Source organism: Pelobates fuscus, chromosome 1 (genome assembly GCF_036172605.1).
Source record: "Pelobates fuscus isolate aPelFus1 chromosome 1, aPelFus1.pri, whole genome shotgun sequence".
In the NCBI taxonomy this organism is placed as follows: Eukaryota; Metazoa; Chordata; class Amphibia; order Anura; family Pelobatidae; genus Pelobates; species Pelobates fuscus.
The window spans coordinates 39668970-39686610 of record NC_086317.1 but is presented as its reverse complement, the minus strand read 5'-3'; the positions used below and the strand labels follow the sequence as shown (position 1 = coordinate 39686610).

At 40.4% G+C, this 17641-nt stretch overlaps 1 protein-coding gene across 6 annotated transcripts in view; it reads right to left on the bottom strand.

Annotated features, from left to right (window-relative positions):
* Positions 1 to 17641, bottom strand: part of GRIK1 (glutamate ionotropic receptor kainate type subunit 1) — a 479351-nt gene that overhangs the window by 132442 nt on the left and 329268 nt on the right. For all 6 annotated transcript variants that reach the window (XM_063448077.1, XM_063448103.1, XM_063448095.1 and 3 more), the window contains one exon: positions 13904 to 14047. In XM_063448077.1, coding sequence (XP_063304147.1) covers positions 13904 to 14047 — 144 coding nt within the window. The remainder of the gene's footprint in view (positions 1 to 13903; positions 14048 to 17641) is intronic.

Genomic DNA, 17641 nt, shown 5'->3' with positions numbered 1-17641 from the left:
CAAGGCCTGTCCTCTAGAGAAACTTAGGTGCGAGCGTTTCCCGGGCGGTTAGAACAGTTCGAGAGTAAATGACCTCTGGCTCCACAATACATACATAACCCCTCCCTTCTCCTGTGCTGTCTCTCCTCCTCAGAGAGGCGGGTATAGCCTATCTGCATAGGTTCAGGAAGCAGAGAGACCGTGGCGTCAGGGCTAGGAAATGCGGGGGATAACCTAAAGGAAGGTCTCCGGTTCCTCTCTCGAGTGTTCTGTCTCTCTCTTAAACGTTCATCTATACGAGAAATGAATGAAATTAAATCCTCTAAATTTTCAGGAAGTTCTCTAGTAGCAACCTCGTCAAGGATTACATCTGATAGCCCATTCAAAAATACATCCATATACGCCTGCTCATTCCACTTGACTTCTGACGCCAGAGACCTGAACTCTAGTGCATAATCCACAAGTGTTCGGTTCTCCTGTCTCAGGCGCAACAGTGATCTGGCTGCATTAACCTTTCTACCTGGAGGGTCAAACGTTCTTCTAAAAGCAGCTACAAATGCGTTATAGTTATATACTAACGGGTTATCGTTCTCCCATAGTGGGTTGGCCCATCTCAGAGCCTTCTCAATGAGTAAGGTGATAATAAATCCTACCTTTGCCCTATCTGTAGGATAGGAGCGAGGTTGCAATTCAAAGTGGATACTAATTTGGTTTAAAAAAACACGACATTTCTCAGGAGCCCCACCATAACGTACTGGTGGGGTAATGCGAGAAGAAGCACCTACTGTGGCTACCTCTAGGCCTGAACTTACAGGAGAGATAGGAGTAGTACGTATCTCCTCTGGTGGGTTATTGGCACGAGATAATAATGCCTGTAGCGCTAGCGCCATCTGATCCATTCTGTGATCCATGGCTTCAAACCTAGGATCAGGAGAAGCAAGCTGACTGTTTGTACTTGCAGGATCCATTGGCCCTGTCGTAATGTCAGGATCGGGACAGGGATCCAACACGCAGAGTACAAACAGTAGCCAGATACGTATACCGGACCTTAGAATGGCCGGACTAACGTAAGTAGTACAGTAGAGAATAGTCAAAGACAAGCCGGGGTCGAGGGTAACAGAAGACAGGTAAGCGAGAGACAAGCCGAATAAAGGGTAACAGAGATAAGCAGAGTAAAGCAAACAAGCCGGGTCAAAACCAAGAGGGATAACTAGAATACACGAGCACTGAGTGACTAGAACAAGCTAGAACCACGACAGGGCAATGAGCTAATGAAAGAAGCACTGTTAAATGCCCGTTCAGATAAGTAAACACGCCTCCGAGGCGTCCTGATTGGTCCTGAAGCAATTGAGTGACAGGTCGTTCCGGGTTGGCGTCCTGACGTCGACTTCCGGACGTCATGCTATAAAAGGGAGTCACTCCCTCGCGGCCGGCTTTGCATGACCGGATAGACCGCGAGGAAGGGGGAAATCAGACCGTCCGGATGGATGAACGGCTAAGTCTCTACCTCTTTCGGACTGTACCCTGACACTATCCTCTTGTAGCTGCTCTCTTGAGCTGATAAATTTAAGGAGGACTTATGAATATGCCTGAAGATAGTGTGCCAGTTTTCTGCTTTTAAGGAGGGGAGCTCTTTCTCCCAGCTGAGTGTGTATAGTGGAAGGTGCGTCGGCAGAGTGGTTTGTAACAGAGAGTACATAATGGAGATGTGTTTGCGGTTTAGGGAGTGTGTTGATCAGTTTTGTTCGAAACTGGTGGTGAGTACTCTATTTCCCTTTCTCAGGAGTGGTTTCGTAAGTATGAAGTGTCTCATTTGGTTATAGTGGAGTTTCTGTAATGCGGTATGGTCTTCATTGGGAAGGAGGATAGCTAGTGATTTCACCCCAGAGTTATCTAATATGGCGCCTAATGTCAAATATGGGGTGTTGTAATAATCCTTGTAGGTGTTTCCTGACAATCCCGGTTGGAATAGCGGGTTGTGTGAGATCGGGTATAGAGGCGTTGGGTATGGGGACAGGTCTTTGTGGTGTCTGATATGAGCCCAAATCTTAAGTGTGGGGGTGATAGTGGGATGGGCTTGGTGTTGTAGGAAGACTTGTCCCGATTTGTGCCATGGGATTGTGTCTATAGGGACCCTGAAGAAGGAGTTCTCAAGCTGAACCCACTGTTTCGAGGAGGCTGTGTTTCTGCCCAATCATATATCCTAGCTAGGAGTATGGCATGGTGGTACATTTCTACATTTGGTAGCCCCAGTCCCCCCTCCCTCTTTGGTCTTCTGAGTAAGGAGTATGGGTGTCTCGGGTGTGCCTATATGAAGGCCGTAAACGTTTGACGGAGTGTAGTGAATAAGAGCTTTGGGAGGGAAATAGTAGTCAAGGGAATATATTCATCTTTGAGATGTTCAATCTGCAAAACCACCTGAAGTGAGGGACATTCCATGACAGGAGGTCCTTAGATGGCTTGTAGCAGTTGTGGGAAATTACAATCGTATAATTGTGATAGGGAGCTGGGAATAGGTACTCCCAAATATTTAAGGGATGGGTTGGCCCATGTGAAAGGGTAAGATTGTTGTAGTGACATTTTGGTTGCTGGTGGTATGTTTAACGGCAGGATTTCGCATTTGCTTAGATTGGCCTGGAAATTGGAAATTGAGCTATATTGTGTCATCTCGTGCATTATATGAGGTAGAGACTGTAGCGAGTCTGATAATATGAATAACATGTCACGCCGCGAAGGCAGATATCTTGTGTTTGACCTCTTCCACGCGGTTCCCTGAATCTGGGGATTGTCTCTAATGCCTTGTAAAAAAGGCTCTAGGACTAGTACAAACAGAAGGGGTGAGAGTGGGCACCCCTGTCTCGTGCCATTGGTTATCGATACTGGTTCTGATAGTTGGCCATTTATGCGCAGTCGTGCTGCCGGTGAGGAGTATAGTGCACCCAGCCATTGCAACCAGTTGTTGCCAAAACCCATATGTTCTAGGGTGGCATGCATCAGTGTCCAGTCTACCCTATCAAATTACTTTTTGGCATCAATCAACGGTAGTAGACTGGAGCTAATAGATAGTTTTGCGAAGTGGATCAGATTGAGACTATTCATCGTATTGTTCTTAGCCTCCCTGCCTGGAATGAAGCACAACTGGTCAGGGTATATCAGCAGGCGACGGAGGTGGTTGGCTAAAATTTTGGTAAACAGTTTGAGGTCTATATTAATCAGGGATATGGGCCTATAACATCCAGATATGTTAGGGTCTTTTCCAGGTTTGGGTACGAGAGTGATTGTGGAGGGAGTGTTGGGTTTTTGAGCAGAGAGTTGAAGAAGTGGAGGAAGGAGGTGCAAAGGTTAGATGCAAATGTTTTATAGTATTTAGCCGTGAGCAGGGACGTTTTAGCCGCCAGGGGGCGGCAAAAAAAGCCGCCCCCAAATGCCCAAGGCAAATGTCTTGTTAGCCTTGCGGCTAACAGACATGCCGGCGGGCTGCTGGGCGGTTGGGCGGTCGGGCGGTGGGCGGCGCTGGCGGGCGGCTGGCGAGGGAGCACTTCCTCTGAGCTGTCTTCTCAGCTCCCTCGCGCACCGCAGAGTAAGGCTGGGAGCCGGAATATGACTTCATATTCCGGCTCTGCCTCCCAGCCTCACTCTGCGGTGCACGAGGGAGCTGAGCAGACAGCTCACAGGAAGTGCTCCCTCGCCAGCCGCCCGCCAGCGCCGCCCGACCGCCCAGCAGCCACTGGACCACCAGGGAGAAAGATGACCCCCCCCAGCATTCCCAAAGGTAAGGAGGCTGGGGGGGTTAAAGTAAAAAAAAAAGTATTAATGTGAGTGAGTGTGTCTGTTAGTGAGTGTGAGTGTGTGTGTGTCTGTTAGTGAGTGTGTGTGTGTGTGCGTGTGTGTTAGTGTGTGTGTGTGTGTGTGTGTCTGTTAGTGTGTGTGTGTGTCTTAGTGTGTGTCTGTTAGTGTGTATGTGTCTGTTAGTGTGTGTGTGTGTCTGTTAGTGTGTGGGTCTGTTAGTGTGTGTGTCTGTTAGTGTGTGTGTGTTTCTGTTAGTGTATGCGTATCTGTCAGTGAATGTGTGTCTGTGTATTTAGAAGGCGGGGCGGGGGGAAGGGGTGGCGTAGGGGGGGAGGGGGCGCCTGAGTTTTGTCCTGCCTAGGGCAGCACAAAACCAGGATACACCACTGGCCGTGGGCCTGGGCTTTTCCCCAGGGGGAGAGTTCTTGTTTCCTGTGTAAATTCATCACTGTTGATAGGAAGATCAAGGGATTTTTGGACATTAGTTATGGACGATATTAAGGTATTTTGCCTTTGTTTCTTTAAGGCATGTGCTAAGAGTCGGCCACTTTTCTCCCTGGGCATAGTAGAGACTCTTGGTTATTAGGAGTTTACGTTTCGTTTGCATGCCCAAGAGGATGGACAACTCGGTCCTCTTTTCTATCAAGCGTTTATGTGGACAGGTCGAGGTCATTTTTATGTTACTGTGCTTTTTATGTAAGGATGCAATTTGGATGATTTTACCCCTGATTGTACTTTTGTGTGCCTTCCATATAATAGGGTGGGTTGATTCCGGGTAAGTGTTGAGCGAGAAGTATTGATTCAGCTCTGATTTAATTTGGGCCACCACTTTGGTGTCGTTCAGAAGCGTATTGTTCAATTTCCAGTGGGCCTTAGATGAATATAGGGAAGGAATTGTAATGGCCAGAGATAGCGGTGCATGGTCTGACCATGTGATCAGGTCGTAGGCACAATGGCCGACCAAGTTAAGGTATCTGTATGGGAGGAAGAACATATGGATCCTCGAGTAAGAACCTGACGGATGTGAATAAAAGGAGTAATCATTTTTTGTGGGGTGCAGTGTTTGCCAGCAATCATATATTTGGTGGGTGTCGAAGAGTGATTGCATTGTCTTATATGGCGGATGTTGGAGCTCAGGCCCTCCATTTTCATTTGAAATGAGGCTTCCAGATCTCGGTGGGAAGGTAGGTTTCAGAGAATGTTTTTTATGTCCGAGTCTGCAGATCTCGTTGAGCCTTCCGACAGTGTTGGGCTTGGCGGGTTGTATTCTGGCTGAGAGGCCGTCAGTGCCATATTGGATTCTGCCGGCTCCGACATGCGGTCCACATAATCTTTAAATAGTTTGGTGACTGAGCTCGGTTTTGTAGCTGTGGCTCTTCTGTGAGCTTTGAGAACGTTTAGGGTTCCCCATCTTTGATTAATACCTCCAATTAGACGGATTGTGAGCCTGCAAGCCCTGGAGCTGATTCAATGTGCGCATGCAGGCATTCAGTTCGGCAGTCGGCCACACCCCCTCCATAGTCCCCCTTTTAATATGGCTAGCCATGGAAGTACATTGGTGGTATTGTGGGCCTTGTTATGTCCTTCCTCCGATAATGGCTCTGAAAAGGGAAGTCAATGCTCACTGTACCATCAATGAACTTCCATGGCTATCCATATTTAAAGGGGGACTATGGAAGGATGGAATTAGGCTGTATTAGGCATTTACATATAACTTGAATTTGTTTTACACATTGGACCCTGAGGGAGTTCTCTATGGAGAATGAAATGCCTAGGACTCGTTTGGATTTTATTTTTCTAACAACTGTTCTTTTAAATTACATTTTTACTATACATGTCAATGAAACTATTTTGTACCTTTCATCATATATCCGGATTGTAACATTATTGAGGTTCCTGAATTTGGCTTCCATAATGGGACATCCATCAGGAGAGGGCTACAACCCCCCACAACCAATAGGAAAGGCACCTTTAAGGCTAATTTATTACATCTTATTTGTGAGTGCAACCAAGAAGTGCTTTGTTACTCTATGTCAAAACAATGTTGCGCTATGTCTTGCTTTATTTATCTATTTTAGAGATATAAGATGGATTTATAAAACATAGTTCATGTCAAACTAACTTAACTGTATTCTACAAAAAAGTAAGTAGAAGTAAAGATCAGGATGTTGCAGTGGATGTGATCTACTTGGATTTTACTGAGGCATTCGGTACAGTTCCACACAATAGGTTAGTATTCAAACAAAGAAATTAATCCAGCTGAAAATTCTTGTTCTTGGATAGATCATTGTCTTAACCCCTTAAGGACCAAACTTCTGGAATAAAAGGGAATCATGACATGTCACACATGTCATGTGTCCTTAAGGGGTTAAGGATACAGTACAGAGAGTTGTTATTAATGGTAAATGTTCAAGATTGACAAAAGTAGTAAGCGGTGTCCCTCGGGGTTCTGTTGTGGGACCGCTTCTATTGAACATAGTTATAATTTATTTTAAAATAGACATTGAAAGTTTTGTTTGAGTGTTTGCAGATTACACTAAACTCTGTAAAGTAATACAATGTTAACAGGATATTACTTCACCACGGAGTAATTTAGACAGATAGTTGGACTGGGCACTCAAATGGCAGATTAAATTTAATGTAGAAAAATGCAAAGTTATGCACTTCTGTGTAAAGAATGCACAAGCAACTTACACCCTAAATGGTAGTGAATTAGGGATAACCACACACGAGAAGGATTTGGGAACTGGTATGGACAACAAACTAGGCAACAATATGCAATGTCATTTGGCAGTTGCTAAGTCCAGTAAGGTATTGTCATGTATAAAGAGGGGCATTAATTCTATGAATGAGAATATCATTTTACCTCTTTATAAATCAATGGTAAGACCACACCTTGAATATGCTGTGTAATTGTGGGCACCTGTTCTAGTGAAGGATATTATAACATTAGAAAAAGTACAGATGCATGCTAAAAAAATAATCAGCAAAGAAATGCAACATTTTAGTTATGAAAAAATATTAACACATGTAAATCTTAAATGTTATCTAAATCTTTAATGTAATCTAAAAAATATGCCTCGGGGGGCAAATATAGTTAGTGCCAATGCAAACCATTGTCTGGAAATCTAGTCATAAACAGGAATATACAGGGAGTGCAGAATTATTAGGCAAATGAGTATTTTGACCACATCATCCTCTTTATGCATGTTGTCTTACTCCAAGCTGTATAGGCTCGAAAGCCTACTACCAATTAAGCATATTAGGTGATGTGCATCTCTGTAATGAGAAGGGGTGTGGTCTAATGACATCAACACCCTATATCAGGTGTGCATAATTATTAGGTAACTTCCTTTCCTTTGGCAAAATGGGTCAAAAGAAGGACTTGACAGGCTCAGAAAAGTCAAAAATAGTGAGATATCTTGCAGAGGGATGCAGCACTCTTAAAATTGCAAAGCTTCTGAAGCGTGATTATCGAACAATCAAGCGTTTCATTCAAAATAGTCAACAGGGTCGCAAGAAGCGTGTGGAGAAACCAAGGCGCAAAAACTTGAACTGAGAAAAGTCAAGTGTGCAGCTGCCAAGATGCCACTTGCCACCAGTTTGGCCATATTTCAGAGCTGCAACATCACTGGAGTGCCCAAAAGCACAAGGTGTGCAATACTCAGAGACATGGCCAAGGTAAGAAAGGCTGAAAGACGACCACCACTGAACAAGACACACAAGCTGAAACGTCAAGACTGGGCCAAGAAATATCTCAAGACTGATTTTTCTAAGGTTTTATGGACTGATGAAATGAGAGTGAGTCTTGATGGGCCAGATGGATGGGCCCGTGGCTGGATTGGTAAAGGGCAGAGAGCTCCAGTCCGACTCAGACGCCAGCAAGGTGGAGGTGGAGTACTGGTTTGGGCTGGTATCATCAAAGATGAGCTTGTGGGGCCTTTTCGGGTTGAGGATGGAGTCAAGCTCAACTCCCAGTCCTACTGCCAGTTTCTGGAAGACACCTTCTTCAAGCAGTGGTACAGGAAGAAGTCTGCATCCTTCAAGAACATGATTTTCATGCAGGACAATGCTCCATCACACGCGTCCAAGTACTCCACAGCGTGGCTGGCAAGAAAGGGTATAAAAGAAGAAAATCTAATGACATGGCCTCCTTGTTCACCTGATCTGAACCCCATTGAGAACCTGTGGTCCATCATCAAATGTGAGATTTACAAGGAGGGAAAACAGTACACCTCTCTGAACAGTGTCTGGGAGGCTGTGGTTGCTGCTGCATGCAATGTTGATGGTGAACAGATCAAAACACTGACAGAATCCATGGATGGCAGGCTTTTGAGTGTCCTTGCAAAGAAAGGTGGCTATATTGGTCACTGATTTGTTTTTGTTATGTTTTTGAATGTCAGAAATGTATATTTGTGAATGTTGAGATGTTATATTGGTTTCACTGGTAAAAATAAATAATTGAAATGGGTATATATTTGTTTTTTGTTAAGTTGCCTAAGAATTATGCACAGTAATAGTCACCTGCACACACAGATATCCCCCTAAAATAGCTATAACTAAAAACAAACTAAAAACTACTTCCAAAAATATTCAGCTTTGATATTAATGAGTTTTTTGGGTTCATTGAGAACATGGTTGTTGTTCAATAATAAAATGAATCCTCAAAAATACAACTTGCCTAATAATTCTGCACTCCCTGTACATAGGACATGAGGTTACTCATTTAGACTGGACAAAAGTAGATTTAGTCTAAGGCAAAGGAAATGTTTTTTTTTTTTTACAGTAAGAACAATAAGGTTGTGCAATTCTCTGCCTGAAGAGGTGGTTTTATCTGTACAGATGTTTAACCAGCAACTGGGTGAATACTTGCAACAACATAATATTCAGGGATATCATTTTTAATGTCAGGTAACAGCTTCTTGATCAAAGAAGAGATCTGACTGACATTCTGAGGTCAAGAAGGATTTTTTTCATAGTTTGTTGCAAAATTGGAAATTGCTTCAAACTGGGGGTTTTGGCTTCTTTTGGTCAACATCAAAAGCAGATGTGTGAAAGACTAAGCTTGATGGATGCATGTCTCTTTTCAGCCTATGTAACTATAAACACTCGCACACACACACAACCAAGCACAAAATACACAAATAGCAAAATGAATGCATGCAGTGTTGGCAGAAAGGAGGTGGGGAGCAGACAACATATTTTCTAGAGTCTAACATTGAGTATAACATTGACACTTCTTTGCATTTTTTCTTTTATATCACTGATTACAATGTGAATTGTATTAGTTTATTTTATTATCTTTAAAAGTATTTTCAACACAAAGTGTATAGGATAAATTGAAAGGCACATTTTAATTGAAAGTGTAATTTGCATCCATATTTTTGAATATAGTACTCTACTTCACTTTCACTATTGGAGTCTATACAAAAGACACATTAAATATGTTGGGAGTAAGAACCTTGAATGCTAGCCATTATTAATTCCTTCAATGAACTTTTCACAAGTGATGGGAAATGCTGTGCAAATGTGCTCTATATTCCTATCTAAATCTGGATCTGTGTCAGTTTGTCTGTCTATTTGTGTATGTGTCTGTCTGTGTGTATCATTCTATGTGTCCGTGCATCTTTGTGACATAGCAATGCAAGAGAACATACAGGTGATACTCGAAAACTTAGAATATCGTGCAAAAGTTCATTTATTTCGGTAATGCAGCATAAAAGGGGAAAATAATATATGAGATAGACGCATTACATGCAAAGTAAGATAGTTCAAGCCGTGATTTGTCATTTCCATTCTTCCTCCAGACTCTGGGTCCTTGGTTTCCAAATGAGATGCACAAGTTGCTCTCATCAGAAAAGAGGACTTTGGACCACTGAGCAACAGACCAGGTCTGTTTTTCTTTAGTGCAGGTAAGACGCTTCTGACGTTGTTTGTTGTTCAGGAGCGGCTTGACAAGAGGAATACGACATCTGAAGCCCATGTCCAGGATCTGTCTGTGTTTGGTGGCTCTTGATGCACTGACTCCAGCCTCAGTTCACTCCTTGTGAAAATTCCCAACACTTTTGAGTGGCCTTTTCCTGACAATCCTCTCCAGGCTGCGGTCATCCCTACTGCTTGTGCACCTTTTTCTTCCACCCTTTTCCCTTCCACATAACTTTCTATTAATGTGCTTTGATACAGTACTTTGGGAACATCCAACTTCCTTCGCAATTACCTTTTGAGGCTTTCACTCCTTATGGAGGGTGTCAATGATGGTTTTCTGCACAACTGTCAGGTCAGCAGTCTTCCCCATGATTGTGATTCCTACTGAACCAGACTGAGAGACCATTTAAAGGCTCAGAAACCCTTTTCAGGTGTTATGGCTTACTTAGCTGATTAGATTGGGACATTGTGAGCCTAGAATATTGCACCTTTTCACAATATTCTAATTTACTGAGATTGTGGATTTGGGGTTTTCATGAGATGTAAGCCATAATCATCGCACTTATGACAAATCACGGCTTGAACTATCTTGCTTTGCATGTGATGCGTCTTTCTCATATATTAGTTTCCCCTTTTACGCTGCATTACTGAAATAAATGAACTTTTGCACGATATTCTAAGTTTTTGGAGTATCACCTGTATATTACGCAAAACTGCCAATTCTTTTCTCAATTCTCAATAAGATTTATTTCAACATCATATACTGTACTTTGGTTGCTCAATCTTTTAATTTTTCATTTCACTATTTCAACCTTTTAGAAAAAAAAATATAAATTATCAGCCCCCAAAAAATAATATAAATTATCAGCCCAATACTTGATTGTTGCTCCTCTTTTTTAGAATTAGAATACCAATCAACTACACTAAATAATAAAAAGCCTATTAATGATAGTTTATGGAGCAAAACAATATAATAAAATTAATTATCTTTAAAGCAATTAGAAACTAAGTTCGACCTCTCTAGTCATAAAAAGAAATAAAGACACATTTGAAGTTTGAAAATGTTTGACTTGATAGATAAAGTGACCTTGATATTGTTCTATATGTTCAATGCTCTATTTGCAAAACATACACATAAAGTCAGCCTTAAATTGTTTGTAACTTAAAGCATTTTCTTTTGTAATGACTTCCTTGATAAGTACTCGTTCAAATAAAATGTAAGAATACATCTCTATTTTCTCCTGTTACGTGTTGTGGCTGAGTGACAGGAAACAGAGGGTTGTAGTCAATGGAGTATATTCGAAGCTTGGGCTTGTCACCAGTGGGGTACCTCAGGGATCTGAACTTGGACCCATTCTCCTTAATATTTTTATTAGTGATATTGCAGACGGCCTTGATGGTAAGGTATGACTTTTTGCTGATGATACTAAGATATGTAACAGGGTTGATGTTCCAGGAGGGATAAGCCAAATGGCAAATGATTTAGGTAAACTAGAAAAATGGTCAGAGTTGTGGCAACTGACATCTAATGTGGATAAGTGCAAGATAATGCATCTTGAACATAAAAACCCAAGGGCAGAGTACAGAATATATGATAGAGTCCTAACCTCAACATCTGAGGAAAGGGATTTAGGGGTGATTATTTCTGATGACTTAAAGGTAGGCAGACAATGTAATAGAGCAACAGGAAATGCTAGCAGAATGCTTGGTTGTATAGGGAGAGGTATTAGCAGTAGAAAGAGGGGAGTGATCATGCCATTGTACAGAACACTGGTGAGACCTCACTTGGAGTATTGTACGCAGTACTGGAGACCGTATCTTCAGAAGGATATTGATACCTTAGAGAGAGTTCAAAGAAGGGCTACTAAACTGGTTCATGGATTGCAGGATAAAACTTACCAGGAAGCCAAATGGCAAATGGCAAATGATTTAGGTAAACTAGAAAAATGGTCAGAGTTGTGGCAACTGACATCTAATGTGGATAAGTGCAAGATAATGCATCTTGAACATAAAAACCCAAGGGCAGAGTACAGAATATATGATAGAGTCCTAACCTCAACATCTGAGGAAAGGGATTTAGGGGTGATTATTTCTGATGACTTAAAGGTAGGCAGACAATGTAATAGAGCAACAGGAAATGCTAGCAGAATGCTTGGTTGTATAGGGAGAGGTATTAGCAGTAGAAAGAGGGGAGTGATCATGCCATTGTACAGAACACTGGTGAGACCTCACTTGGAGTATTGTACGCAGTACTGGAGACCGTATCTTCAGAAGGATATTGATACCTTAGAGAGAGTTCAAAGAAGGGCTACTAAACTGGTTCATGGATTGCAGGATAAAACTTACCAGGAAAGGTTAAAGGATCTTAACATGTAAAGCTTGGAGGAAAGACGAGACAGGGGGGATATGATAGAAACATTTAAATACATAAAGGGAATCAACACAGTAAAGGAGGAGACTATATTTAAAAGAAGAAAAACTACCACAACAAGAGGACATAGTCTTAAATTAGAGGGGCAAAGGTTGAAAAAATAATATCAGGGAGTATAACTAGTATTACTAGGGTAGTGGATGCATGGAATAGCCTTCCAGCTGAAGTGGTAGAGGTTAACACAGTACAGGAGTTTAAGCATGCGTGGGATAGGCATAAGGCAATCCTAACTATAAGATAAGGCCAGAGACTAATGAAAGTATTTAGAAAATTGGGCAGACTAGAAAAAAAAAATTGGGCCGAATGGTTCTTATCTGCCGTTATATTCTATGTTTCTATGTTTGTGTTTTACAACATGTTTTCAAATACATTTCCTGGGATCGTCTCTTTGATGAGCTATATTGAAGGTAATACTTGCAAAAATAGTTATTTGCGCACTATCCCAAATCCCTATGCACATTTAAATAAAGTTTCAGTATCACTCCAATAGCCATTTAAGTGTAAGCTCACCTGCCACATCAAGGCAAAACCTCCCATGGGAGACCTACACTAACAATTCACCTTGCTGTCTTTAGCTAAAAGGCAAAATCTTTGAGGCAGACAGGGGTATGTTTCTAAACATCTACACACTTATTAACCCTTATTAGAGAACACATGGGTTCAGCGTCAGCATTGTAACATGGCTGTGTAATACAAAAGCGAAAAAAAATAAAAATTAAACCCTGCGCTTTGTATGTTTGTATTTGCATTTGTATTACACAGACGTGTTACAGTACTGCCACCCACCCCGTGTGTTGCCTATTAAGGGTCAATAAGTGTGCTAGACATATGAAAAAAAGTTAATTACATGTAGAACGCTGCCTCTCCTCATTCTGAAACGTGACTTCTCCATTATCGCTCTCTGTCAGTCATTTGTTATAAGCTCTGTCCTTTTCACCTGGCAGTCAGTGTAGAGAAAGAGGAGAAATTAAACAATGTTCATATGTTGCCTCTTCATTTGCATTGTTGCCGTGACTTGCCTAGTGCGAACTGGATTGTGATGTAATTTTCTAAAATCTTTAATCTAAATTTAAAAGCAAACTGAGCATCTCATGAAAAAAAAGGTTAACACAATCTATTGGTACGTATTATTCAATAGTGTAAATTCTATAAAAGTGACGCGTCCCCTTAAACCGGACGATTATTTAATCTAATCTACAATTCCTGACGTTCTTTCTCTTTTATCCCTGACCTTAGCTCTGATTTATGTTTATGATTTTAGGGGGAACTGGTTCTTGTATAGTTTAGCCTTGTCTGCCTGTCCTCACAAACATTTTGGAAAGATTGGAAGAGTACTCCTACCGGATAAATAATAATGAGCACCTAGCAAGGTTATACTTGATGGGATTTTTCAAACGTAATTCAATATGGAAGGTCTTTGTAAAGCTTTAACAGTGCATTACCTATTTGCAGACCATGAATGTAGAGACATTGTCATCATTCATCAAAGGATGCAGACATAATGGACAACCTCAAATGTAGATCTCGGTTTCCGAGGACAAAAAAGTTGCAAATGTAAAATAATTGTATGCAAAATAACTTGACAGTAAAATAAATACATGCATGGCTAAATAAAATAAAGCAGTATTATTTTTTTTTAAATGTAGGTTTATATAAAAAAAATAAAAAAAATTAAAGCGCTGTTTCTGATGCGGAACATGATGTTATGTTTAAAACTAACTTACAAAATGCCTTAACTTTTAACAAACAATGTGATAACAGAGATGAAAACAAACCTACCTCTTTGATGAGGTTCATAAATCGAGGTCCAAATCTCCAAGGCTTGTGTCTGTGACACTGCAGAGAGCTTACTGTCATTTGCGCGGCTCTTTGAGTTGCGATGGCGACCATGTAAACGGCATCGTACATCAAAGCAGCATCTGTCTGTTTTAAACACATATACAGACTACATTTTATTATAATACTCATTACCGGTCAAAGCCATTCCAGTTCAGTTTCTCTATAATTGCACCTAGACCACCAATACCAACTATTTCAGTGCTGCCATAGTTTTTTGTTACGCTAGGAAGACCCAAGAGGCCAACCATTGCAGATCATTGTTATCATTCAGCTTACTTTAATCTTGCATGTTGTGCACAATACAAACAAGTAAATACTAATTATAGCCTTTGATTATGTAATGTTTGATAAAATATATGATTCCTCAAATGCATTAATATCGATAACAGTGTCTACGTATGTTAATCCAGAATTCACACAAAAATTCAATAAAATTTGTTTTAAAAGCCCAAAATGCTTTATGTAAAAAGAAAGAGACATGTTTAAAACATGTACAATGCCCATGTAGTCATACTTGAGACAGCAGAAAGCAAGATTCCATGCTCTATTTTTTACAACATACATGAGAAATTGTTTTCAAACAAAGCACTTCCCAAAATATGAAAAAAGCCCCCAGAAGGATATATTCCTGAAATGATGAGTGCCTTAGGTGTCCACAGTGTCACATGTCAGGTTACACTAAATAATGTTCCAATCAGCATGTCAATAATATTCCCTCTAAACATTATAATATAGTCCATATTCTCACATCGTTAATTGATTACACATTAGTACGTATGAAAGCAGCAAAATAACAATACATTGGTCTGTGTGTAATCTGATACCAAAACTGTGCTTCAAGTGTGGCAATATTTATGTTAACATTTCATATGCATAATGTGTGATTTACATGCCGCTGTTTCCTAAAAAAAAGTGTAATATATATCTAAAAGCATATATTTCTAAAATTAGGACCCCCTTAGGTGTTTAAAATATCTCTAATTCAAGACTTTGCTGAACATATTGAAACTCATTGCCAATCAAGCTCACCAGGAGGTGTACATGGGATGAACAGCCTAGGAGCTGTAGGGAACTGGCAGGCTGAGGGCTAGAGGTATGTACCTTTTTTTGCATTCAATTACTCGATGAGAATTTGGAGAGCTGTAAGTCATCTAGAGTGAGAATCAATGGCCTCTGGCAGATAGCATCTTGCTATTCAATATTACTGTATTAATCGTATATGGGTATTATGCACACATAGGGCAATAGTTAGCTTCATTCAAGCAAATAACCAATTCATACATTTGCCATTGCTTTAATTCATATTTTCTTTGTGACACCTTATTTATGTGACAAAATGGTAGTTCTGCTTCTAGTGTAATACTTCAGAATCCTTCTACATTGTTAGATAGTGAATTACTTGTAGTTTATAATATGGAAATGAAACCCTTGCACTTGTAGCTATGTATTGAGTGCAATTTAAATATATACAGTTCTAAGTTTTATATTTTTAAATGGTTTTATGGTGGGTTACAAGCCAGTGTGTCTCACATCTATAGGTACTAAACACTATTGCTGTAGAAAACAATTTAAAACAAGCAAAGCGAATTTAGTCTATATTTGGAAAGGTTACTAAAATGTTGAATGTGACACATAGAACATATTTTATTTTCTGGGTTGATTGGAGTTGTACAACAACGTTCTAGAATGTATGAGCAATATCTAGAACTCAGGCATTAGAGTAATGGGATGAACAATAAGTACTCGTAGAAAAAGATTGGCATATTAACTTTAAAAGTGTATGTGGGTCTTAATATAAACCAGCGGTGCCCAAACGGTAGATCCCCAGATGTTTTAAAACTACAGCTTCCACGATGCTTTGTCATTCTAAAGGCACACAAAGCATCATGGGAGTGGTAGTTCTACAGCATCTGGGGACCTACCTTTTGGGCAGCCCTGATATAGACAATCAAATGATTTCCACTACTCTAGATGTTCCTGATGGTTGTTAACCATCAGGGCAGTCATATAAGGAATCTAGAGAAATTGTTGAGTATATGAAATACAAAATGTAATAAATAGAAAAGAAAACTATTATTTATTTATATAGCACATTTAATTGCAACGTTGTTGCCCAAAGTGCTTCACAGTTACATTAAAACATACATTTATAAAAACATTAGCAGGTGGACAAAAGGCCCTGTCTATGACATCACTTGCTGCTCCAGCCTGGCACAGGTCAGAGTATTTTGGCGGTTGACATCTTCAAACGGTCGTATTTTAAAAACTATACATCCTACAGCGAAGAGCTTTATATTGTGAGAATCACAAGACCCAGACCTACATTTTGATGCATAGGTGGGCTTAAAAATGAGGGAGTGGTGGCAGTTTAGAAATCATGTCCTGATTTTTCAGCTTTTGCCAGCTCCCACTCTAGTTTTGAACATTTTGCCATTCATTCCTATGGGACCAATTTCGCCACAAGAACGACGATATTCCGTGAACCATTTGTCGAAACGTTCCACAAAGTAATAGCAATCCGATCGGGAACAATCCGCACGTTTCGGTATATTTCTTTCTATGTAGTGTAAAAACTGTGGGAGGAGTTAGGGTGGCAAATTTGGCTATAATAAGAATAAGAATAATATATATGTGAGATAACATTAAGTGGTCTTGCTATGCAAGAACACTTAATTATCATATTTTATATAATGCCAAAATATTCCGTAACACTTCACAATTATGGACCTTGGAATATCTGACGACAATTAACTGGCCTAGACAAGAGGTGAAGTAGGACCTGCATTAATGAACTTACAATCAAAATTGAAACTTAGAATACTTTCTGAAAAATATACACTAATTTATTTACCAAGGCTGTTTTTAGGCAAGCTACTTTAAAGGGATCCTATAGTGCCAGGAAAACAAACCCTCCTTGAGTGCCCGCCTACCACGCTGCCCCCCTCCCACAGGGCTGAAGGTGTTAAAATCCCTTCAGCCACTACCTGAATCCAGTGCTGATGTTCCCCGGCGCTGGGTCAGGTTCCGCAGACCTAATGGGCATGCATGGCAATGGCCGGTGCGCATTAGACCTCCCCATGAGAAAGCATTATTTAAGGCTTTTCTATGGGGAAAATCTGACACTGGAGGTCCGTGAGGATGTCCAGCATCAGATAATGGACCAAAAGTCTGTTACGAATCCGGAAGTGGCTGTTTAACATTGCAGCACTAAGTGCAAAAGGGACACAGCACCCAGACCACCTCAATGAGCAGAAGTGGTCTGGGTGCCCTTTAATGTGTTCTCACAGTTTGTGTTTTGTTTGAGGAATTGAACAATATGAAAAATAAAAGCATATAAAATATAACAAAAAAACTAATCTTCACCTTTTTATATCACTGCTGGAGCTCTGAAAAAAGTAATAGGTTTCGTTTTTTTAAAAACAAATTTCATTTACTCAAGTAATTATGATGCCTGCGGGTGATTTTTTTTCTGGCAGTTGAATGCAATCTGAATTTATCAACAATTCTTAATCAATACACTGAGGTTACAGAAGTTAAAGTGAAACTATTTTTTCAGAACAAATAAATATCGTTAAAGATAATAGCAAATTGCAAATTGGATTAACTTGAAGATTCATCGCCCTAGGAGATGACAGCCATATATTACACATCCTCGAGGTTCAAAACAGACACTCTTGG